The following is a 26,126-nucleotide window of genomic DNA, read 5'->3' as shown; positions in this document are numbered from 1 at the left end:
TTTTTGTCTACAATTCTTAGGCAAAGCAGTTTGGAAACTGTAAACAGGTTGTCACACTGCCAAACACAGTTTGAGTTTGAACCTTGAAACTATTATTTTCAAATAATAACTACTTGAAACTATTTTTTTGAAAAGCAAAAAATAAAGCAAATCTAAAAAGTGAGGCAAAAGGCTCACCTGTAACTTGCAAAGAAAGAACTTTGGATGAGGGGAATGAGAGCTATCTTCAAATATCAAGAAGTTATCCTATAAAATAAGGACCTTAACCACAGAAATACGAAGTTGGTAACTGCATGCAAGCAGAGTTTGGCTCTGTGCAAGGAGGGAGTTTGTAATAATCAAAGCTACCCTATAATGTAACATGCCACCTGAAGAGACAGCACCCTGTCAAGCCACATGACTCCTTCATGGAGAAAAGACAGAGGATCAGAATATGAATGGCTGGCACATTTTAGGCACTCAAGCATTTGCTGATATGATGGTGGTGGGGGGTATAATGATAGGGGTGGGGATGGTAGCAGTGATGCTGGTGGTGATGTGGATACTGGTGTGGCCGTGGTGATGGCAGTAGCTGTGGAGATGGCAGTGGTTATAATAGTGGGGTGATGGTGAGGGCGGTAGTGATGATGGTGGCGGTAGTGGCAGTGATATGGTGATGATGGTCATGAGAGAAATGGTGATGATGTTGGGTGGAGGAGGTGGTGGTGGCGATTGTGGAGATGGTAATATTAGCAATGGTGGTCGTGATTGTGGCAGTGATGTGGCTGCTGCTGGTGGCATATGGAGTAAATGACTGCTAACAAAATCATTCCAAACCTGAGAGTTCATGAAGGCTTCATGAAGAACTGTCAAATTTATTTAGATTAACGAACAATCATAAGAAGTTCAAATAAAAGACAAACCATTTTAAGCCAACATGGCCTCTCCTGAGAAATATGAGTAATTTAAACTAATTCATTTTTTCCTTTAAGAAATTAACGAGGCCTACAAGGAATTTCCCCTTTGCATACCCCAACCCTTGATGGTTTTAAGTTTTCCTCTGTTAATCTTGAGAAGAGTTTCTGTAACACTATAATTAGGACTTGCTCCTACACAGCAACCATTCCCTGCTCATTGTGAGCAAAATTAAACCCCCCTCCAGATAATGTCATTATCATGGTTAAGTTCTGAGTTTGGCAAAGGCATAAAAACATTTGAAGAAACCACTTCTGCATCACATCCCCCTTTACTCCCACCTAATACTTACAAACTTCCAGCATTCTTGCAGAAACTGTCAGACCAAGCGCATTCCTCCTGGTATGGAAAACCTCAGAGACTTGAAGATAGGGATATGATGAACATTCTGTTTGCCAGTCGTTTATGTGATGAACACAGGAATATACCAGATGCGCCAGAGTCTCAGCGCGATTTCTCCTTCACCCTCAACTCCGTCTTTCAGAGCAGCCCTTGGAGATGCTCTTCCTAAGCCCTCATTAAGTCCATCTGTGGATTTAGCTAAGCCTGCCTTGAACTTGTCTACTGTTTCAGCTTGCATAAACTCTCGGGGAGGGAATCCCACATGGAGACTGCCTGCTGTACAACTGCTTGCTTTGATTTATTCTAAACACAACCTCCTCCAGACTTTGAGGGGGCACCTGTTTTACTAGGAGGTCTCATGCTGTCTTCTCTCTTTCCTTCTTGAGATTATTCAGAGATTAAAAAGTGGCTTTTATAATTTTTATATTGATTATCCTGGGCCCTATTAAAACAAGGACATTTCCTGATATTGGCTGGAAAACAGGATTAAGCTCTGTGCTAGATAAAAACGTTCCCTGCCTTCACTTATTGCTTCTGAAAGCTACAAGCATGAGAGGCAGAAGCCTCGAGCTGTGCATACAGAGGCATCGGCAGCAGCAAGGCAGAATTTCAACCGGAGAGGAAGCCCCTGGTTAAAAATGAATGCTGCTTATTCAGATTCCCCTCTGGTAGCACACCTTATGAAGAAAAAGAAATGGTGCTTATTAGCTATTTGAAGCTAGAATTCCAGGGCTTTCTTCTCTGTCAAACTCAAAGCTAAACGCTTTTTTATTGTTTTTGTCCTCATCTTGCTGTGAATGCTGTACCCTTCGATAGGATTATTTATCTTTTTAAATCAAGTGATCACTTATTCCATGCAATAGTTAAAATTCAAGAAAGCCACCCTAGCTCATGGGGCTTGTTCAGGGTGGCCAGATAGGACTCTTCCTTCCTGAGTTCTAGTACTTTCATCTGGCTGTACAGTTCCTCCAAGTTCTCTTTTCTTTGCCTAGCCGAGGATACAAGGTTTCTTGTATCTTTGTTCTGGGGATGGTTCTTACCTCCGGCTCCCCACAGTCACACTCCTCTCCTTCTTCCACAAAGCCGTTCCCACACTTCTGGCCCCCGAAAGACTCCCTGACTTCCGGCACGTTAAAGAGGCACATCCCCATTCCTTTCTCCAGGCTGGTCTCCAAGTCCCTCCTGCTGCAACTGCTGAACACCATGGGAAATGGGAACCTGAAAAAGGAGAGCCCAGAACAGTAAGTCACAGGGCATGAAATGACTTTGCCTGCCCTTCTTGTGCCCACAAGAAGGCACCCACTGGCCACATCTGCCCAGGTGTTCACTGGTGGTCTCAATGAACAATGCATATCGAAAAACTCAGATATGCAGTGTAAAGCGAGGCACATTCAGTTCCATCCCGACATCCATTCCGTACAGTGCCAACGCGGCTGATGAAGTGCTTTATCAAAAAAGAAATGATCTTTCGATAGTTTTCAAATCAACAAGTTCAGGCAGAGTCTCATTAAAGACATTATTAATAGTTCTGGGTGAAATGATGCTATGAAAAGTGAATTCGTAGGGATTGTAGCTTGTAATACAAACACATAACAATGTCCTTACTGGAAAGTGCAAAGAAGAAAAGAGTACGAATAATGCTGCTTATTAATTCCATGGTTCCAAGGACACATGGTTCCACTGTAGGGCAGGGCCTGCTGATATGGGCATTCGGGTCTGTAAAGGTCAAATCACTGTCTTCCCCCAGCACAGCTATAAGAGAATGGAGGTGATCCAGAAATGCAGGTCTTACCCTTGCCTCTAAATTCCAGGGCTACAACCGTGTGTGGCAGGGTCAGCCAACTCCCCAGCAAAGTTATGCTCTCGTTCTGTGCTCTAGAAGGGCTGCCCAGCCCCCATATACCTGGGTGGGCTGCATGATTAACTCTTGGCACTAGAACACGAGCAAAAGTGATATAGGTCACTTTTGGCTGATGGTATTTAAACGAGTATTCCTTCTTCATTTCCCTTCTTTCCCCATCTGCCAGCTGAGATTAGGGTATCCCATGGTTTTAGGAGGAGTCAGGCATAGCATCTGGTCCTCACTCACCGTATGGAGGGAGGCCACCTGCAGCCTAGAGCCTCAGAGCATCATACAGAAGGAGAACACGCTTCTCATATGGTAACCCACTGAGCATCTGGGGTTTGATTCCAAAGCAGCCAGTGTTATCCAACATACACAGAGTGTCTCACTTTTTACAATGCATTTTCCCATGTCTTGAGGCAGCAAGGATTATTAAGGTATAAGCATGCCAGAAACCCAGAAAGTTTTATTACTTAGAGAGGGAGCAGGGGCTGCTGTCCAGCAAACCCAAGCACCCTCTCCCGACGGAGACATTTATAAGGATGACATTAGAACTGGATCTCAGTCAATTGGCCAAACCAACGCAAGCTGCTACGCTTCCCTGATGATGGTAGACCAGCGGCCACTTAATGATTGAGCTTGGCGAATTTTGAGATCATGCTGATTTCCAGGACCAAACTGATAACACTGCACCATCCTCTCCGAGTGATTTCCCTTTTCTTCCCCAAGTATATAAGGCATACTATTAGCCACAGATTTTTAATGACCAGGTATTTATTTATTCTTAACTTTATTTTCTGAAACTGAGTCTCACTCTGTCGCCCATGCTGGAATGCAGTGGCTTCACCGCAACCTCCGCCTCCCGGGTTTAAGTAATTCTCCTGCCTCAGCCTCTCGAGTAGCTGGGATTACAGGCGCCCGCCACCACACCTGGCTCATTTTTTGTATTTTTAGTAGAGATGCAGTTTCACCATATTGGCCAGGCTGGCCTCAAACTCCTGAGCTCAGGTGATCTACCCACCTCGGCCTCCCAAAGTGCTGGGATTATAGGCATGAGGCACTAAGCCTGGCCCTTAACTTTTTTTTTTTTTAATTGTAGGTTCAGGGGTACATGGGCAGGTTTGCTGTGTAGGTAGACCGCATGTTAATGGGGTTTGGTGTACAGATTATTTCATCACCCAGGCAACAAGCCTAGATCTCCACAGGGAGCTTTTTGATCCTCTCCTTCCTCAGTGTCTGTTGTTCCCTTCCTTGTGTCCATATGTACTCGATGTTTAGCGCCCACTTATAAATGAGAACATGCAGTATTTGGTTTTCTGTTTCTGCATTAGGTTTCCCTCCAAGTGGTTTCTATCAACCTCGGGCTATTAACTCTGGAGTATATTAATAATTCTAATTTACAAATAAATTAATAAATGAAAGTGCTCCTCTGTGGATGCAAAGGCAACATACCAGGACTTACTCATAGTGCTGTAACAATCTTGAAATCTTTGTAACTTCCCCTGGCAGACAGACTGGTTATTCCTGGTATCCAAATACACTAACTAGGTTCAAACAATGATCCACAAGAAAAATGATAATGTTTTTGCAATTTAGAAGGGTATTATATTGAAGTAATTGGTATATTACACAGGGACTTAAAAGCAGTTCTTCTCTTTGCAAAAATAAATAAATAAATTTCATGGAGGTACAGCTGGAAACTTCTTCTGTATCTGAGAGTTTTCCTAGGACATATATGTCTCCAGGCCTGATCTAGGAGATGAAACATCATTCTCACTCAATGATATGCAACTTAGTTCTGCGACAAACCATTATCAGTTCATTCTAGAAGGGAAGTGATTTCTAGAAAATATTAATTAGGAAGGACCCTAGGATAAATGGTAAGTTTCAGGAAGGGTTTATAGCCAGAATCACAGCAATTAAGAGAAGCTTGGAAAAGAGTGATCCGAATTGTCCTGTTTCCCAAAGGAGCAGAGAATGTCCACAGACCCCAGGGATTGGAGAGCTGAGACCAGCTCCGTTCACCAAGCTCAGACATGCCTTCCCCATCTCATTCCTTTCAAGGTAAGAAACACACAAACGTTGGGTGTTTTGGGGGTTTGCCATCCAAATAGGATGAAGGAGAACAGTTTAAGTCCAGGATTTAAACTTCAGAATGTGTAGGAGAGGAGAACAGAACAGATCATCACTGGCAAAGATCATCATTGTATTTTTGTGTCTGCACTGGGTGTTGTCAGATGGTATAGTGATCTGTGTAATAACGTATTTCTACTTCCCTTAGCTTTTCCTCATTCTGCTGAAGGACAACTCCCAAATGTTAACAAAATTATTTCTCATTTAGAATCATGCATACATAAATAGTCCTCATCCAATTCACGGGTTTTCAGCCTTGCTCTGAGGAACAGCATCCTGGCATTAACTCCTCAGGGATGCCTCTGTTTTAACAGGAAAGTAGCGATGTCCTCCTCAGATGCGAAATGAGGTCTTGATGAATTCACCAACACTGAACAGATCCTTTCTCAGGGCCCCTTTCCACATGGCCTGAGCTCACCAGCATGCCGCCTGCCTTCCAGGTCAGGGCAATTCAAACTTCCAGCAACTCCTGACCATAGGTGACAGCTCCAGCCATGAGCAGGTTGAGAGGCTTCTCTTCCTACCAACCCGGGGTTTTTCTGACTTGCTCAGGGGACCCAGCAAGGTCAATGGGGAGTCCAGCAGCCCTTCCACAAACATTCCTGCCATTTCCTCGGACTGAGTCAGCCAATATCGCTACCATTTCCTCTATGTAATGAAGAAAAAAATGCCTTGTTTATTGTTCAAGAACTTACTTTTGATGACGAATGGTGATGAGGCTGAGAAGTATTTTCTACCTGTAGGATGTCGTCATTCATCCCATCCTTTCATGATTTCTCAGCAAGGAGGCAGGTGACTATTCACTCTGATAGGATATTTATGAACCCTATTTGGGCATTTAGAGGAAGTCAGGCTTTAGAGGAAGAAAATCAGAACAGCTTTCACACATCATTCCATTATTCCCCAAGTATTTATTCAACACCGACTAGATGCCAGGCATTGTTCTAGGCTTTGGGGATATGGGAATGAAGAGAACAAAAAAATCTCAGCCCTCACTGAATGCTCCTCACGGGGCATTCAGTGGGGCCAACAGATAATAGGCAAGCTAAGGGAACGGAATGAGTTATAAAGAGCAGACGTAAGGAGAAAAAAAATAAAAGAGCAAGGGAAGAGGGTGTGTATTGAACTTTTAGGGACAGTGGACCTCACCAGGAAACCTCACCAGGAAGAGGGTCATTTGAGCCCCTCACCCAAAGGGAAGAAGGTGTGAGTGCACCTCGGGAAAGATCTGGTACAAGTGTGCACAGACAGGACTGGCCTGGAGGAACTTACTCAACAGTGGGAAACAGTCTGCTCTTCTTGCAGACACACACCCAGAGAGGCAACCCCTTTTCTACTTGGCATCATTCTTAGATAGGTCAAGGTCATGCTGATGGTGAGAAGATCCCATGAAGTGTCAATACACCGGGAGCTATGCCTCTGTATGGGCCAGGCACTGGGAATGACTGAAGGTATTTTTATTTATTTTAAATAATTTCAACTTTTATTAGCGATGAAGGGGTACATGTGCAAATTTGTTACATGGGTATATTGCATGATGCTGGGGTCTGGGGTCCTGTCACCCAGGTAGTGAGCATAGTACCCAATAGGTGGTTTTTCAGCTCTTGCTCCCCTCCCATCCTCTCCCATCTAATAGTCCCCAGTGTCTGTTGTTCTCATCTTTACATCTATGTGTATTCAATGTTTAGTGCCCACTTATAAGTGAGAGCACATGGTATTTGATTTGCTATTCTTGCACAAATTTGCTTAGGATAATGGCCTCTGGCTCCATCCATGTTGCTGCAAAGGACATAATTTCATTCTTTGGATGGCTGTGTAGTATTCCATACCACGTTTTCTTTATCCAATCCACTGTTGAAGGGCACCTAGATTGATTCCATGTCTTCACTATTGTGAATAGCGCTATAATGAAAGTATGAGGGCATTTGTCTTTTTGATAGAATGAGTTATTTTCTTTTGGATATATACACAGTAGTGGGGTTGCTGGGTCAAATGGGAGTTCTGTTTTAAGTTCTTCGAGAAATTGCCAAACTGCTTTCCACAGTGGCTGAACTAGTTTGCATTCCCACCAACAGTGTATAAGCATTCCCTCTTCTCCATAGCCTTGCCAGCATCTGTTATTTTTGACTTTTTAATAATCGCCATTCTGACTGGTGTGAGATGGTATCTCACTGTGGTTTTGATTTGCATTTCTCTGATGATTAGTGATGTTGGACATTTTTTCATATGGTCACTTGTATGTCTCCTTTTGAGAGGTGTCTGTTTATGTCCTTTGCCCATTTTTAAATTGAACTATTTGTTTTTTACTTGTTGATTTAAGTTCCTTGTAGGTTCTGGATATTAGACCTTTGTCAGATGCATAGTTTGTGAATATTTTCTCCCATTCTGTAGGCTTTCTGTTGATAATTTCTTTGGCTGTGCAGAAGCTCTTTAATTAGGTCCCACTTGTCAATTTTTGTTTATGTTGCAATTGCTTTTGGGGACTCAGCCATAAATTATTTGCCAAAGCCAAAATAAAAGGCATCCAAATAGGAAAAGAAGAAGTCAAACTTTCTCTCTTTGCTGACAATATAATTCTATACATAGAAAATGCTAAAAATTCTGCCAAAAGGCTCCTGGAGCTGATAAATGAATTCAGTAAAGTTTCAGGATACAAAATCAATGTACAAAAATCAGTAGCACTTCTCTACATCAATAATGTTCTAGCTGAGAACAAAATCAAGAACACAATCCCATTTACAATAGTCACACAAAAAAGGAAATACCTAGCAATCTATCTAGCCAAGGAGGGGAAAGTTCTCTGCAAGGAGAACTACAAAACACTGCTGAAAGAAATCAGAGATGACCCAAATAAATGAAAAAATATTCCATGCTCATGGATTGGAAGAATCAATATTGTTAAGATGTCCATACTACCCCAAGGCAATTTACAGATTCAGTGCTATCCTCATCAAAATAACGATGTAATTTTTCACAGAATTAGAAAAAACCATCCTAAAATTCATATGGAATCAAAAAGAAGCCTGAATAACCAAAGCTATCTTAGGCAAAAAGAACAAAGCCAGAGGTATCATATTATCTGACTTTAAACTATATTACAAGGCTACAGTAACCAAAACAGCATGATAGTGGTACAAAAACAGACACATAGACCAATGGAACAGAATAGAGACCCCAGAAATAAACCCAGACACCTATAACCATCTAATCTTTGACAAAAATGACAAAAATAAACAATGGGGAAAGGACTCCCTATTCAATAATAAATGCTGCTGGGATAACTGGCTAACCATATGCAGAAGACTGAAACTGAACCCCTACCTCTCACCATTTACAAAAATTAACTCAAGATGGATTAAAGATTTAAAGGCGTTTTTCATAAGAACTCCAAACCCTTATTCCCGCACCTTTTTTTTTTTTTTAAGCAAACTGCTTTTTAAGCAGGCAAAGGTCTGCTCCTCATCTCCCTTTTTCTGCTCTAAGATAGTCTCATTCGATCAAAACACAGAACTAAGTATGGAAAACTTACAGCAAACCCAATGACCGCCCCCCAATACAAAAAAATTTAATAAATGAAAATTACTTCAAATCTTAAGAGATAAGGGAAATTTGCCAGTAGCAAATATTAGATTCCTCTAATGGTAACACCATCTTAATCCACACATATTAGAATATTTTCTACATCCTAAGTAGCCACTAGTTACCTAGTGCCTAGAGCAGAGCAGGTGCCAATGCTCGGCAAGGCCAGGTGCATCACCTGCTCCCCAGGTGCCGACTCTGCCTACACACTTCTGATGATGGCAGAATACAACTTGCAGTGGCAAATTCACAACTCTCTCATTTATTCACTCACTTATGGAGCAATAGTTTTCAAGTGTCTATTATACTCAAAGCACTGAAGAGGATCCCAATTCCAACTATGACCTGAACCTGGCCCCGTGCCCCCCTTGCCATGCTCCTTCCTTAAGGGATGTGCCCACCCTCCCATCTCATTTCCTCTCCAGCCATTCTCCAAGGCCCATATAATTCCACTCCTCCAGAAATGGTCTTTGAAGTCCCAAACCCCCAGAAACATATCTTTTATGCCACATAAATGGAGTCTGAGTGGAACTGCAGTCCAAGGCTGTGTTGTAAGTTCTCGTTGCCTTCATGTGTCACCATATTCTGGCCACAACATTATAAATTCCCAAGACTAGTAATTGGGTTAAAATATATACTTTATTGGCATAACTATTTATAGAGTACCTGCTTTTAGCTAGGCGATATGGTGGTGCTTTCTCATGGCAATATTTTTCTTCTTTTATACTTTTTTTTGAATTTAAAATTTTGGAACAATCCAATGAAACAGTTATTATTGTCTCCATCTGCAAATGAGGTGAAGGGATTTGACAGTTCCCAGGGGATGGCAGTACTAGATTTGATCAATTCTTATGATTCCATGTTCGGGTACTAAAAACCATTTTATTACCAGTGCCAGTTCAGCACTGGATGACCAGCACTGAATGCTGAAACACAGAAGGTGATTGATTAACCCTCAGTGTACGATTTAAACACAGTAGACAAATCCTGCTGTGATCCCACATATGCCTGGACCAGTGATTCTCAAAGCATGCTCCCAGGACAAGCAGCACCAGGAACTTTCTAGAAATGCACATTCTTAGGCCCCGCTCAGATCTACTAAGTCAGAATAACTCAGGGTAGGGGCCTAGCAACCTGTATTTTAATAAGCTCTGCAGACGATTTGCTAAATTGATGTCGAATTTACACAACATAAAATTCATCCTTTAAGTCACTTCAAAGCATATAATCCAATGTTTTTTTCCAGCACATTCACAATGTTGTGTAACCATCACTACTAACTGCGGAACTTTCCCCCACCCCTCAAACAAACCCCACATCCATGAAGCCGTCACTCCTCATTCTCCCTTCCCCACCCAGCCCCTGCCAACCACGAATCTGCTTTCTGTCTCTACAGATCGCCTGTTCTGTTCATTTCATGTAAGCAGAATCCTATACCATGTGGCCTTTTGTATTTGGCTTCTTTCCCTTAGAATAGTGTTCTCAAGGTTCATCCACATGGTAGCATGCCTCGGAACCTCATTCCTTCTTATGGCTGGATGATACTCCATTGTAAGTGAGACCATACCACAATTTGCTATCTGCTCATCTGTTAATGATCCAGGTGATTCTGATGTCCATTAGAGTCTGGAAACAACCTACCTAGATTTCAAATTCAAATGTTGTTGTACCTATTTGTGTTGTAACAATAAAAAGTGCAATCTAGACTTACCATGAGCCACTTGTCACATCCTAAAAAATAATTCCGTTTTGCTCTCTCATCCCATCTTTTTTTTTTTTTTTTTGATGATTCGCTCTGTCCCCAGCTGAGTGCAGTGCGCAATCTCAGCTCACTGCAAGCTCCCCTCCCGTTCACCCATTCTCCTGCCTCACCTCTCCGAGTACTACACGCCCCCCTACCTGGCTAATTTTTTGTATTTTAGTAAGTTCACCGTGTCTCGATCTCCTGACCTCGTATCCCCGCTCGGCCTCCCAAAGTGCTGGGATTACAAGCGTGAGCCACCGCGCCCGGCTCTCATCCCATCTTCTAAGAAAAGCCCAATGTATAGCATTTTGAAAACCTGATCTGATTTTATGATCACACGAAAGATGTGCCAATGGACAACAAGCAAGGCAAGGAATCATAGGCAGGATCTGTCAGTGCGATCATTCTGCTATTGCTCACTTAGCCATGCCAGAGAGAGGATGCTGGCAAGATGCTACTGATCTGATTTTAGGCATGTGCGAAAAATCCCAAGAGTATCTGTCTTATAAACAAACTTCATACCAGAAATGAATTTTCGAGTATCTGGAAGTGTTATGTTAAATTGATCAATCCTCATACTGCACAGTAATTAAGGTGTAGGAAAGGTTCATGGTTGTGAACAGAGTGATGTTTCCCTTCCACTTGCTTCCAAATCCAAAGTATGGGAATTGTGCCTCCTTTGTGCTTGTATTTTTCTTATTTAATAGCTTTATTCCCTGCAGCATCCATGAAAAGAACATTGACTTGGGCCAGGTAGTTGCTCATGACATCAAAGATCTCATACAGCCCCTCATCTGTGGTTAAAAAGACAAGCCTCAGTTTCTTCCGTAGCTTTTGGCAAGCTCATCACAATGTACTTTTTAACATGTCTAATAAATTATCCCAAATGTGCCAGGACAGCAGCTAATTGAAGTGACATATAGCAGTGATAGACTGGTGAAAAGCAATAAAACTGGAGAAGTACTCAGGAAAGAAGCCCTTTAGCACGATCCTTTCCCTTGGCGTGAGAATGCTTTAAAACGGTTATACCTGCGGCCCAGGAAAAAAAAAGTGCTGCTTTCAGCTCAGAGGCAGAGAATTTATCTCCAAAGCCATGGCAGGGTGACTGTGGCCCCCACTACGATGTGACCTCTTTTGTTAGCCTTGCTTTCCTTTTTCTTTAATATTTAACTACCAGGGACACTTGGGGCAAGTTTACCGTGTTGAATGCAAGGTTAAAAATAAAAAGAGGATGAAACAGAGAACAGCTGGGCGATTTTGGGAAAAAAACACCACTTTTAAAAAGAGGAATGCCACTTACAGCTCCCCACCATAAAGGCAGTCGCAGCTTCATATTTTAGCCATCACAAAGCTGCCAAGTAAAACATTATTAGGGGTTACTTTTACTTTGAAAAATCTGCAGTCAGAGGGTTCTTTTCTTGTAGGAGCCTATTGTGCGTCTCACTGCTATATTCTTGGGGGTGAATCACACTAGGCCAATTTATCGACCTTGACAGTAGAAGTCGGGAGTTACCTGACTTGCAGAAGCTCTCTGGGTATGATTCGGAGACAACTGCTTTTCTTGCTGGAAATTAGGCATCTAGAGAAACCAGCTATAATCAGGCTGGATTCAGGGGGGCTGCAGGTCAGGGTCCCGCTGCTTCCGGTGACTCTGCGGCCTCATTAATAAACACGCACTGAGTCTAGGTTCCCCAGCTCCAAGCTCAGGGGCTGACATCTGTCTGAGTGCTGACGGCAGGAAAGGAGTGGAAGTGACCGAGGAAGAAGGATGGAACAGCCGGGCAGCGGCTGAGAACAGCTTGGAGCTGACACAACTGTGTGACAGGAAAAGCCAAAGTTGCAGGGAACCAGGGATGGGAATCCATCCAGATTTTTCAGTTTAAACTGATTAGGGGGAAAAAACAAAACAAAACAATAACACCAAAAACAACCTCGCATCGTCCGCAGCTGATAAACGATTAGATGGTAAAGGGCTAACTGGTTTTGGAAAATATGTTGCTGACATTCTGCTTCCCACTGGTTTCTTTTTGCAGACCGAAATGGAGTTTTGTTTTTTTCCTGACAGCAGACGCCACAGATTGGGCAGACCCAGGAGGCTTTTCTTTGCCTGGGTGTGTAGTGAGAAGTAAGGTCGGAAGCCTATGTCTGAGCAGCCCGTCTATCTGTACTTCATTGAGCCTCTGTTTTCACATCTATAAAATGGGGATAACAGCTACCTCATTGCACTGAAGTGGAGGATAAACGAGCTTCAAACGAAAAGATGAAAGTCTGGTTAACTTCCAAGCACTGTGAAATGCTAGCTCGCAGTACTGACAGGCAAAAGATGTGTCTTTCTTTCTCCCATTGAGAGCTGCCCTGACGGCGAATCCCCCATATATGATAGTGCCTACGAACATTTCCAGTATGGCATAGGATATATTACTTGTAGCCAAAATATAGCAAGCTTTACACCGTAAAACCACAAATACAAGTAAATTTGAGAGCAAGATCATTCAGGAGGCGAAGGGATGAGCAAACAGTTAAAGATCATTCCCTCCGTTTAATACATAGATGGTGTCAAAGAAGCGGAAGAGCCTGTTCTGTTGGAAGGGCCAGTTTTTCTTTAGCTCAACAAGAGCATGTAGGTAGGAGCACAACCGACCAATGAAGCAATCCACAAACAAAACAAAAACGCCATTTAGATGGCTGTTACCTGCTACGTGGCTGTGGTTGTCTTCCGTTCCTGAAAGCTTTTTCTGGCCCTTTTCCTAAAGCTCATGTCACACGAGCTCACCCCACACTTTCCGTCCATTTCCTGGCCACAGCCAAGTCCAGGCACTGAGCTCAGAGTGAGACGTGGCCACAAATTGTGGGATCCATTCTCCGGAGAAGACAATCTAATGATTCTTCTTCTTTTTTTTTTTTTTTTTTGATGTGGAGTTTCGCTCTGTAGCCCAGGTTGGAGTTCAGTGGCGCGATCTCGGCTCACTGTAACTTCCGCCTTCCAGGTTCAAGTGATTCTCCTGCCTCAGCTTCCTGAGTAGCTGGGATTACAGGTGCATGCCACCATGCCTGGCTAATTTTTTTGTATTTTTATTAGAGATGGGGTTTCGCCATGTTGGCCAGGCTGGTCTCAAACTCCTGACCTCAGGTGATCCACCCGCCTCGGCCTCCCAAAGTGCTGGGATTATAGGCGTGAGCCACCGTGCCGGCCACATCTTTTATCATTCATTCCATGACTAGCTTGCTGAGCTTTTCCAAAATCCACTTAGCAATTCTTAGTTCACAGCCAGTTCTACTTATTCCTAGTCCCTTGAGGAGCATAAGCCCAACATGCATTCCCTCTTCTCTTCCCAGGTGAAAGTGAGTTCCTCTTACAGTATGAGGGGGCAGGGGACCGCAGTGTGGGGAATGGACGTTGCTTGGACAAGCTGCTAACCAAAAATTCTAGGGCCATCTTCAGGAAAATCTTCAGGTCTTTCCCCAGTTATGCCCAGGATTAAAAACTTTTAATTACCATGCACAGAATTTATGTGCAACCAAGTAGCACGCCTGGTAGGCCAGGGCGGTGGCATTTGTACTCGCAGGTGACCGGCCTCATGTTCAGTGCCGTGGCAGGCCTGCCGTGGATACAAGGAGGTCATCTCATTTTAGGGGCTTTTTACTCCATCCTGCCTGGAGCAGGGCTGGCTAGGAGCCACCATTTGTTTAGTGAACCCCTGCTGGGGACCAGGAGCCTGGCAGACATTCTCTCAGTGACACCTCTGGGAGCCAATTATGACTCCTATTTTAGAGATGAGGAAGCTGAGTGCAGGCAGTTTGGGTTCCTTGCCAGGACCCCGCAGTTCCTGCGTGGAGACTGAAAGCACAGATCTGACTGGAAGGCCTGTGTTCTTCCCACTCAACCACACCGTCTTGAGGGCTATCAGGAGCTGCCCCAGGGCAGGGCCTCTGGGCAGCCTCAGGCATGACCCAGCACAAATGGCTATGCCAGCAGCAGTAGTATCCATGGGCTGGGAGAGGCAGCTGCTCCGATGCCTCGGGACTCCCTGGAGCCAGATGTAAACAGAAGGAACACCCAAGGTCCTACACTTCCTTCCAGGTGCACCTTAGAGGACTTCCCTAAAGGTCTTTGGTGTAACAGAAGACAAAGGCCAGGTCTTGGGATTTATCCAGCTCGCCTGAGGTGATACCTGGGCCAGATCCTGCACACCTGAGGAGGGCTGCGAGCCCCTTCAGACCCTAATGAGCTGCAGGCAGGGGAAATAGGCGCCCTGCCTCAAAAACCTCGTGACTCCTTGCAGTGTGATGGGAGAGGGAACTGGGCCTGAGTCCGCCCACTCTGCCTGCCCAGCGGTGCACAGGGACACAGCACTGAGCACACAGGCTCAAATGATAGAACAGAACTGAGGTTGAAGCTAATGGGGCAATCCATCCTCACGTCCACTCCAGAAACAGAAAGTGACTGCCTTATAACTGGAAGCTGACACAGTGGGCCAACCAGATGGACCACAGAAAGCTAAGAAAACCACCAGGCCAGGAGCAAATGATCAGAAAGATCCTTAGTAGGCCATTTCCATTGTTAATAGCAAACACCTGGGCCCCAGAATACAGCCATCTGCAGCACATTATAATTAATGGTCTTGTGAACTTTGACCTCTGCTCCTCCTCCCTGAAACCAATTAAAGTGCAAATATAATTTCCCAGAATTTTTAATAAAGACACCAGCTGAGCTCTGGTCAGTTGAGACATGTACAGGAAGCTTCTGGATGTTACCAGAAAGTGGACTTTTCACTTCTGAGCTATGATGGCTATTTCTTCCTGAACCAAGTCCTGAAAGGCCAAGAACCCAGGGGCGGGGGACACAGTGTCCATATTAAAAGGACATGAGGCCATGTATCAGATGAGCTACTCAGCTTCATTGCAAGAAATGACTGCTGACTTTGTGTGGGGGTTGTTGGGGGACCAGACTCTCGTAGACATGGACAGACGCAGTGGTTAATAAGGGACAGTGGGCATGTCTGAAATGGCACCACCCTTTCTTCCTATCCCAGTAGACAGACCTGCACTGAATACACTAGTTCTTTCTGCTGACTTAGGAAGTCTATAACAGGGTAGAGGCTTCTAATCAAATGATAGAAAAAGCAGTCACTGTAGATATCTGCAAGGCTGCCACCAGGGCTGAAGTCTACATGTGCCCAGTTCTTGCCCCACTGAGCAACTGACACTAAAGTTATCACCAGGGCAATGTGGAACTCAAAAATGGGAAAGAGCTGTCCCTCTCAACCCTCCCCATCCCCAAGCCTGCGAGCCAAAGGCTCACAGGTACCTGGTGAAAGGCCAAAGAATGGATCAGGAGCCTGAGGCTATAGGCTGAGATCCAGAATGACCCTGACCATCTGTGGGCCCTCTGGCCTTCCTGAGCCTCAGTTTGCTCACCTGTAAAATGGAGACGATTGTACCTGTTCTTTATTTTTAGGGCTGTGACAATGAAAGGAGATGCCGAAGATCTTTGTAAATTGGAGAGTGGTCCTACTAAGTCTTATGCTCACAACTGCTTTTAGATTTGATATTTTTGATCTCTCCCCTCCCACTTTAGCTAAATTAAGCAAAGGCTTTCAGGGGAAGGCCCTGCTGGAAAGAGTCGACTGTTTGAAAGCAAATTGTTTCCCTCACCCAGGTCTCCACGGATTATGTACAGAAAAGCAGTGGACTCCACCGCCTATTTATCTCGGTCTTCTCTGCTCTATTTTGTTTTTATTTTCTTCTATTTATTGTATTGTGTGTATTATTGCAAACTATTGTAAATCCATTGTAGAATGATGTAGAATAAACAAAAAATAAAAACGCTGCTGCTGCAATTGCTAGACTTAGTACAAAAGACAGTGGCCTCAGAGCATTCTCCCCAGAGATTTTGCCATTACACAGACGGGGAAGAGAAAACCTCACTCTGCACTTATCTAATTGTGCTGTACTCACCATCCCTCTCTCCATCCACCCACCTAGCCAACGTCTATCCATCTCTCTATGTACCATCTATCTATCCATTATCCATGCATTTCCACCTACCCATTATCTGTTCATCCACCTATCCACTTACCTATCATTGATTTATCCATTTACCCATCCTTCCTTCTTTCCATCCATCCTTCATCTGTCCATCTGTCCGTCCGTCCATCCATCCCTCCATCATTCCACCCACCCATTATCCATTCATCCACTGACCCATCTACCTATCATCTATTTATCTATCTATCCTTCCTTCCTTCCTTCCTCCCATCCATGCATCCATCATCCACCCACCCATTATCCATTCATCCACTGACCCATCTACCTATCATCTATTTATCTATCTATCCTTCCTTCCTTCCTTCCTTCCTCCCATCCATGCATCCATCATCCACCCACCCGCTCACGGATCCTTTCAGTCAGGAAGTACTTATTGAGCTCTATTATGTGTCAGGCACTGTTCTAGGTGCTGGGGATTCAGCAATAAACAAAACACAAATTCCTGACTTCGTGGAGCTGAAAATGAGTCCTTTTGGATATTGTCTGTGGTAGAGAAGTCTGGAAATAACCCTTTACCCCATACTGTGGCCTCTGTGCCTGGGGAGAGGAGGAAGCCATGGGGGTAAGTGCGTGGGAGGGGGATTGCAGGATTGGCAGGAGGATTTCAGCTGAAATGTTTTCACACATGCTCTATAGCAAATAACGAGCCAGTGACAGGAAAGCATTCTCTGCTGTTGGAACATAAACTGAAGGAGGTTTGCAGAATTAAATGGCTTAAAAATGGGGCTACCTCCCACCTCCCAGAGGTTGCACAGGGACATTGCTCTGTCCTGAGGCAGCTTTCATTCTCACATAAAGCCCAGATGTGTTCACGGCCACTTCTGTGTGTCAAACACACTGGGAAAAAGCCGCTTGACTTGATGTCCTGGGGCTGCTACTTAGGTCGGTCTGGAAAAATGCAAGCAGTTCATTTAACACTCTGAGCTCCAGTAATATGGGTATAGTTGGCCAGGTGTGGTGGCTCACGCCTGTAATCCCAGCACTTTAGGAGGCCAAGGCAGGTGGATCACTCGAGGCCAGGAGTTTGAGACCAGCCTGGCCAACATGGTAAAACCCCATCTCCACTAAAAATACAAAGAATCAGCCAGGCGTGGTGGTGCACGCCTGTAATCCCAGCTACTTGGGAGGCTGAGGAACAAGAATCATTCGAACCTGGGAGGCAGAGGTTGCAGTGAGCAGAGATGGCCCCAGTGCACTCCAGCCAGGGTGAGACTCTGTCTCCAAAAAAAAAAAAAAAAAAAAAAAAAAAAAAAAAAAAATATATATATATATATATATAATATATATATACATACACACATATATAATAAAATAGGTATAGTCATGTCCATCTCACTAAGTTCATCCATGGGCCAGGCGCGTGGCTCACGCCTGTATCCCAGCACTTTGGGAGGCCGAGGCTCACAGATCACTTGAGGTCAGGAGTTCCAGACCAGCCTGGCCAACATGGTGAAACCCTGTCTCTACTAAAATACAAAAATTAGCTGGGTTTGATAGCGTGCACCTGTAATCCCAGCTACTCAGGAGGCTGAGGCAGGACAATTGCTTGAACTGGAGAGGTGGAGGTTGCAGTGAGCCAAGATCGTGCCACTGTATTCCAGCCTAGGTGACAGAGCGAGACTCAGTCTCAAAAAAATAAAATAAAATTTAAAAAGTTAATCGATGAAACAGGACACCATGAATGCAATCCTCCAGAGTCAATGTCAGTTTGTCTGCATTCATTCCCCTAAATTGGATATTCAAGGATCAGTGTCCACGCAGAATCAGCCTCCCGAGCTTGACCTCGGTTTTGTGTACAGCTTAACGGGGAGGACGATTCTACGTTGGGCAGCAGCTTTTCATATTCTAATGGAATTGCACACAAATTCCTTCATTTTCCAGTGAGCAATATCTAATTACATGGAGAAGAAACAAGAACAGGCTCTATATTGATGTGCCCTTCTTGAACTGTTCTCAAGAATCCCTCCTGCCAGTTCATTTTTCCCTGTGATAATGTTGGGGTACAGCTGGCTCCATTACTCTGGCTGAGTAATTAAATTGATTCTAACTAGTAGTGTTTTCATCTTACCAGAGTTCCTCATTCTGTAGCTGTTCCTCCTTTTTTCTCTCTCTCTGGATAAAGATTTCCATTTTTTCACCTAACACTTTGAGGAAGGAAATGAAGATTTTCTTAAACTTTTCATTGAGAAAAAAATTATCACTCTCAAATGAAGAGTTGAGATGGAAAAATAATTCCCTTCAATTCCATCTTGGTAAAATTCCAGCATGACAAATGTATTTCATAATCTCCAACAGCACCCCAAAGTTTGAGGGAGAATTCCAATGATATGTATCTGTCCACTGATTTTCAGGAAAGCAAGTTCTACAGAGGGTGGACTTTCCCGCTACATTGAATTTCTATTAATTCCTGCCACTTCCAAAGCCCTTGGGGGATTTTTTTCACTGAAAATTGCAGTTCATTTTACCCTCTTAAAACACCTTTTCAGGCAGAAATCTCTTCCAAGAGAAATCCAGTTTTCCCACAGTATGAGGCAGGAATTTCAGGGAGTGGTCTGCCCAGCCTGTATTTAATTCTTCTGAGATCGGTTTAGACTGGACTCTATCCCAGGATATCTTTTCTGCCCGCTGCCTCTTCCAACCTTTGCTCCCTGTTTGCGATAAATTATTGGTCGCTTTTTAAAAGATGTGAAATGATATGACAGTTATAGATGTTTCTCTTTGTCTTTCAGAGGCCCACACTGAAATAACTTCTAGATGATGCTTGGTACCCAGATTGTGTAAGCAGATTTGATGAGGTGCCCTGCAGTGAGGTCCCTGATGTCAAGGATCCTGCCTCATGTTTCTGTGCCCCCTCCTAATCTGCTCCCCAGGATCTGGCTTCTAGAGGGTACACAGTAAATACTAGTGGATTTGCTCTGCCTGGTGGCCAGCTGCTCGTCTGTTGACCTCATTTCCCGCAGCGAGCTTGTCCTGAGTCAGGGGCAGCGCTGCTGTCTTCTCTGCTGTCATTAGAGAAGGCTGGGGCTGGGCACGGTTGCTTACACCTGCATTCCTAGCACTATGGGAGGCCGAGGCAGGCGGATCACTTGAGGTCAGGAGTTCAAGACCAGCTCGGCCAACATGATGAAACCCCATCTCTATTAAAAATACAAAAAAAAAAAAATTAGCTGGGCATGGTGGTGTGTGCCTATAATCCCAGCTACTAGGGAGGCTGAGGTGGGAGGATTGCTTGAACCTGGGAGGCAGAGGTTGCAGTAAGCCGAGATTGTGTCACTGCACACTCCAGTCTGGGTGACAGGGAGAGACTCCATCTCGAAAAAAAAAAAAAAAAAGAGAGAAGGCTGACCTGGGTGGAGGCCACCTAGACCTGGGGACACATCTGTTTGTGTTCCATGTCCAGGCAGGTGTGCCACGAATGTGTCCTGAATGGAATTAAATGGAATCGAATGGGCCAATTATACATGCTTGTGGGGAAGTAGGATGGCAACACATTCTTAAATGTGGTTATTTGATCTGGGTGTAGATTGCAGAAGGTCTGACCTCAGCTTAATGTGAATGATTTGCACCCCAGGAGAGCAGGGGGTAACCCTCATTTGCTTATTTTCTCATCCTACATTACCCTCAGTGCACAACACGAACGCGCTGCCCCCTCCCCCACTCCCAGTTGGCAGCTGGGGACACACTTGTCAGTTGAAGCCATTTGCCAGTATAGACCCAGCAAAACCCAGACAGGCCCAAACTCCTGATTTCAGCATCCGCGTGACAACTGTGGCAGCAATTCTTTTCAGATACACATGAAGAAAATGTGAATGTGCTCCTTGGTGGCTCTCTGACGGAATCCTTAAAGGATGCTCACTATAGGAAAATGAAAAAGAAATCTCAAACCAAAAGAAGTATTTTACATCAAGTGTACAAGGCTGGAGAGGTGAGCGTGGAGCGTGGCGTGATGAGCACCTAGTGTGCTGGTGAAGGATCCTTCCTCTTCACAGTTTCCAAATGCCTATGAATTACACCAAAACTAAACCAGAATTCGCATACTATTATTACTTGTTTTTCTAAAGGAAGCCTCTCTCTTCTTTTTTGTACAGACAGAAAGCCCCTTAACTTGGCAAACTACAATATCTCAGAGGCTGCACGGTCTCCTTAAAAATGAAGAAACCTTAAAAGATAAATCAGATCATATTCCTATCTTGCCTGAAAAGCTTCAATGATGTCCCGCTGCTCTGCAGATAAGAATCCACGTTCCTGCTCTGGCCAACTGGGCTTTGCTGGCTCTGGTTCCTCCATTTCTACCCAGCATCGCTTCCCTCCAGCCCCCCACAGCCCCAAGGCTCCTGGCAGCAAGGTGTCCCCACAGCGCCCACGGGCCCATGGTCCCCTGCACCTGAACTCCCTTCCTTCCATGCTTTACAGGCTCTCCATTCCCGTCCTCCTTTTGGCCTCCCCCAAACCCCCACTTAAAGTGGGCTCCCTCACCCCATGTTTCCTCTTTGTCCTCTTCCTTTGCTTCCTTCACAGCACTCCTTCCAACCTGCAATTTATTACTTTTATTTTTTTATTTAAAAAATAAAGACAGGGTCTTGCTATGTTGCCCATGCTGGTCTTGAACTCCTGGCCTCAAGCAATCCTCCTGCCTTGGCCTCCCAAAGTGCTGAGATTACAGGCGTGAACCACCACATCTGGCCCAAACTACAAGTTTTAAATTTTCCATTTTTCGACTGTTTTCACCACTAGAACACCAGTTCCATGAGGGCAAGAAACATGCTTGTCCTGTTCACAGCTGTGTCCCTAACACCTATCAGTGTGTAACAGTGGCAGGTGCTCAGTGAATATGACTTGCAGATTTACCTACCCCACCTGAGGAGATGGCCCTATTCCTCCAGCTCTCATTTAGCAGAAAACTTTCTGCAAAAAAAAAAGGAATCTGTAAGAATAATTTTTTGAATGTTAATATTGCCTTTTTTTCTACTCTAGGAAGTGACATTTACTATTATGCTAAATATTCTTTGCTATGAGTGTTCAAGTCATTCACAATTTTCTTACTCCCATAAATGCAGCATACATAGCCCTCACCTCCCTAAGACCAAGGGCTCCAAGCTCATTAATGGATAAACTCAACTGAGTTAAACTCCCACATGAATCCCCAGATACTGCTTTTGCCAAAGAGTCATTTCCAAGACAGGTCTTCAATGTTCAGAGACATAAAACACACACTGTTACACACACTTAAAGCCTTGCAGTAATTAATGATACAATCCATAAGGAACCCCCTCCAACCATCCCTGCAATGTGCAACTGAAGTCACACAAGACTCAGGTTGAAATAGGACTCTATCCTTATATTTACAGGCCTCAGGTCCCATTTGTCAGTGACAGCAGTTGGTTAATGTTTTCAGAGTTAGGATTCTGGAATGTTTTGATAAAGAATAAACAAGGTATATGAGGGGATATACTTTTCTCCTTTAAGCCATCTACAGTACTTGGTTCTTTTTGATTTTGAGATGTTAATATCATTAAAGCAGTTACCGATTCATCTCTGAATCACCTTTGGAGCTGAGACTGAATTTAACTGACATCCTCAAGCCTCTATCAGTGGTGGGAGGAGGGACAGAGGCTGGCTGGTGTTTGGATGTGGGCCAGTTTAAAGTGAGCCATCACACAGAAACTGTGGACATGCTGCTGAGTGACTGCTAAGGGCACTGGGAGTCTTTCCAGCAATGATGAGTAGGAATTCTGAAAAAAGCCTTTAACTTTTTGATAGTTCCAACATCCCTGTAAGCTCAGTAATAATATACCACTTTGTGGAATGATTTACAATTTACAGACATGTGATCTCATTGAGTCCATTCTCCCACTCTCTTGGAGACACTGTGAGGTAAGAACCACCACTTTGAGATAATTCCGGAGCAGCCGGGAAAACTCCACCCTGGGTGATGGATGACTGAGGGTTGACTGGGCTGCTCGACCTCCCCCTCACTGTGGGCTTTTGTGATTAATTCACCTACTTGCTTAGGAAGTTGCTTTCAATCTGAGAAAATTAAAAACACCACTCTCTGGACAGGAATGTGGGATCATAAATGAGAAGCAAATAGAAAAGATTTACACAAAAGCACAAGCTCAGCAAAAGAGAAAACTCAGAAATTGCTAATATGGTATAAATCAAATAAAGGCTATTAGCAAACCCCCATAAGGGGAAGAAAAAGCCTTTTAAATGATTTGTTGAGCTCTTAACAATACCATTACTACCTATGGTGTTCGAATACCTCCGGGGCAATCTGGCTTGCATTCTTCAGCACTGCCATGAAGACTTTCCAATTGGAAAAGATTTAGATAAAACCATATAGAGTGCCAGAAAATATGCCTTGCTATTGTGCCTTCAGAATTATATAATTTTTAGAGCTGTAGAGTCTTCATCATCTATGTATTCCTCCCCACAAGCATAGGAGTCAAAAATGTTTGTTTAATATGTGAATAAGTGGGTGGAGAGACAGATGGAAAGAAAGGAGGAAGGAAGGGTGGATGGGTGGATGGATAGATGGTTGGAAGGGTGGATGGGTGGATGGATAGATGGTTGGATGGGTGGATGAAGACTGACTGACTCATCTTATTGATGAAGAATGTAAGAGCCAGGGGGTTACTAATCCGCCTCTATTATTTTAAAAAATGGTGTGAGAATTGGGACAACCAGATCTCTTCAAGTCCAGTGTTCTTGATCTAGGTTTTCCTCTCTTCTGTTGGTTTATCAATAATTAAAAAACATTGACAATATTAACAATATGATCTTCTTAGTCATGGGAAGCCATTTCTGGAGGACCATAGGCTAATGTATTTGTGCCCATCTAATGGTCAGGGAAATTAGACACAGAGTGCATTTTTTATGGCTATGAGTTCACTGAGAGTGAGAAAACACAAATGCCACTCAGTTGCACATCAGTCTCCTGCCAAACTCACTGTCTGAAGGTCACCCAGCGTGTGGCCCAGCATCACGATCGGGGCTTGTGAAATGTTGGAAACAGAAGGCATCTATAGGCCCTTGGCCCAACCTTATACCCTATGAAGGAAATCCTTGCCCCAAATGTCCAGCAAACAATTATTGTGCCTCTGCTCAGACACCTTTAGTGACTAGGAACATATTACTTTTTAGGGTGGCCTCCCTTTTGGAGAGACACACGTGTTAGTATCTTGAGTTTTGCAATATTTCCTATTGGTTGGTACTTTGACTTTGTGTACAGATCCTTGGTTTATGTCATTACACACTCACAGAGCAACTTCCTCAACAAAGTCTTGGTGACTCCCTTGAATTATGCTTAAGAGGGAACCACAAGCAGAAAGATGTCCCTGAAGACTGTGCGAATGGGGGCGATGAACACGAAGAATCAGTCACTTGCTGTAAGAAGATGCAGAAATGACAATCCCCTGATGAGCTATGTGGTTCTGTTCAGTCCTTGTTTCAAGGGCAACTCAGTGCCCTACAGACTATTTCCCAGGAGGCCCACAAGGCTATTGCTTGAAAAAGCACAGACACATTCTTTAACAATTCCTCCCTCTACTGGGTCTTTTAAACCGCAGTAGCAGGTATCCCCTCACACCACGCTTGTCCCCTGGCCAGCAAGTCTTCACAGAGATGAGTCACTGGGCTGCTCAGAGCACTTGCCTCTTGCCCCAGTGTCTCGTTTTGGGAAACCCAGAGAGCAGGCTTGGGCTGGAACGTTCCATGAAAGTCAGTGTTTATAAGGTTTCAAGGTATAATAAAGAAGATAGCATTGTATCCAGCGCATGCTTCCCGTTACTAATGAGAATCTTCTTAAACTAGCACAAAGTTCTAGTTTGGGATAGGCCCTTTAGAGATATAAAAACACATCTGAATCTCTAATCCCTCCAAGGTACATCTGTTTCCACTTCATTTGAACACTCCAAATAATGGAACTGTCTTGCTCTTTTCTGGTTGAACCAAGTCTGGAGTGTCAGGAAAGCATTAAATAAGGAAGAGCATCATAATTTATCAAAGCAGAGAAATCATTTCATTTAAACCTCTAAGATCTGGTGAGGTGATGTGATGTCAGAGGCACAGACACTACAAACCCCCAAGCTACCGACTTCAGAGACACCCTAGGGCCAACCCCGGGGAAAGAAATACCTTCTACCCAGCACCCTCTGAAGACATGTGGCCCATCTCCACTCTGCCCAGTGAGTTTACACGTGGCCCATCTCCACTCTGCCCAGTGAGTTTACACGTGGCCCATCTCCACTCTGCCCAGGCTTTCAGACGGCTGGCTCCTGGGACTGCCTGGCAGCTGGAGCCGTAGGCTCAAATAAAAAACACTTGCTGGGACAGGAAGATAATTAGTGATTTCTAAACACAGACAGCATCCATCCCCACCATTCCTCAAGGAGAGGTCAGCCCTCTTCCTTGAACACACCATGTAGCATTGCCATCTGGCTACTCATGGCTCTCCCTGAGTAGCACAGGCCACTCTTGCTACTTGGGAAGGAATTACTTTTTGGAAGCTTCCCTGGGTGCTCTGACCAGAAAACCAGGGACACTTTGACTCATCTGGTTCCCAACACACACTTCAAGCTATGCACACTGTCAAAGCAGATGGAAGCGATGGTACTTGCCCGGTGGAAGGGGTCATGATGCAGCCGCCTTTCTCAGCCGCCATTTGACAGCTACAGCCCCTCTCCAGTGTGTCATGATTCATCCCGAAATTGTGGCCCAGCTCGTGTGCCACGGTCACGGCTGCACCAAGGGGACTGTCTGAATGGTCCTCAAAGAAAACACAAAAGCACAGGTGTATAATTCATATCTCCTTGGCCTTATTTCCCAGGCCTTCCTCCCCACAGAAATATACCTTTCATTAACATTTGACTTAATGTAATTCCTTATAAGGGACCAAGGTAAAACGCTATCATTTAGTTTAAACTTAAAAAAGATATAATTTGACATTTCATTAAGCCAGCTTGGGGTCCTTTCTGCTGAGGAATGTCTGTATGCCGCACGTGTACGTATGTGATTCTTTATGTTTTTATATGACATCTACAATTTGCTTCCTACAAATTGCCCCTCAAAACTCTTCCATTGAATGAAGCAAAAAGTCATCCTGCATTATAAGAAAAGCTCATTCCTTCATGGGCAATAGAAGTATCATTTTACCCTTGATTGAGATGATGCTGGTATAAAGCTGACAGGTGCAAGCATGCTTAATGACATTCTAAATGAGCCCTGAGAGGTTGTCATTGAGCCTGCCTCTTCCTGTGTGCTTGGTCAGGGAGGACGGTTGGAAAATTCACAATACTTCATAATAAATCTGACCACATTGAGTCATCTGCTTGAAGAGCCATTCATTTAAGATTATAATCTAGTTATATCTTATTCTTGCTGGCTTTGTGTTGCCAGGCAGACTTGGGAAATGGGAGGTGTCCCGATTCTCTGACTCTTGCGGCTGGGGGTTCATTAACCTTTTGCTTGGATGTGGAAGGCAGC

The 26,126-nt window shown here is 44.2% G+C and overlaps 1 protein-coding gene across 5 annotated transcripts in view; it reads right to left on the bottom strand.

The window, feature by feature from the left end:
* ADAM12 (ADAM metallopeptidase domain 12) overlaps positions 1–26,126 on the bottom strand; it is a 377,489-nt gene that overhangs the window by 57,340 nt on the left and 294,023 nt on the right. For all 5 annotated transcript variants that reach the window (XM_030805503.1, XM_030805511.1, XM_003277782.4 and 2 more), the window contains exons 11-12: positions 25,262–25,410; positions 2,337–2,514 (exon numbers count right to left, since the gene is read on the bottom strand). In XM_030805503.1, coding sequence (XP_030661363.1) covers positions 2,337–2,514; positions 25,262–25,410 — 327 coding nt within the window. The remainder of the gene's footprint in view (positions 1–2,336; positions 2,515–25,261; positions 25,411–26,126) is intronic.

Source organism: Nomascus leucogenys, chromosome 3, assembly GCF_006542625.1.
Source record: "Nomascus leucogenys isolate Asia chromosome 3, Asia_NLE_v1, whole genome shotgun sequence".
Taxonomy (NCBI): domain Eukaryota; kingdom Metazoa; phylum Chordata; class Mammalia; order Primates; family Hylobatidae; genus Nomascus; species Nomascus leucogenys.
This window is presented reverse-complemented; position numbering and strand designations above follow the sequence as displayed.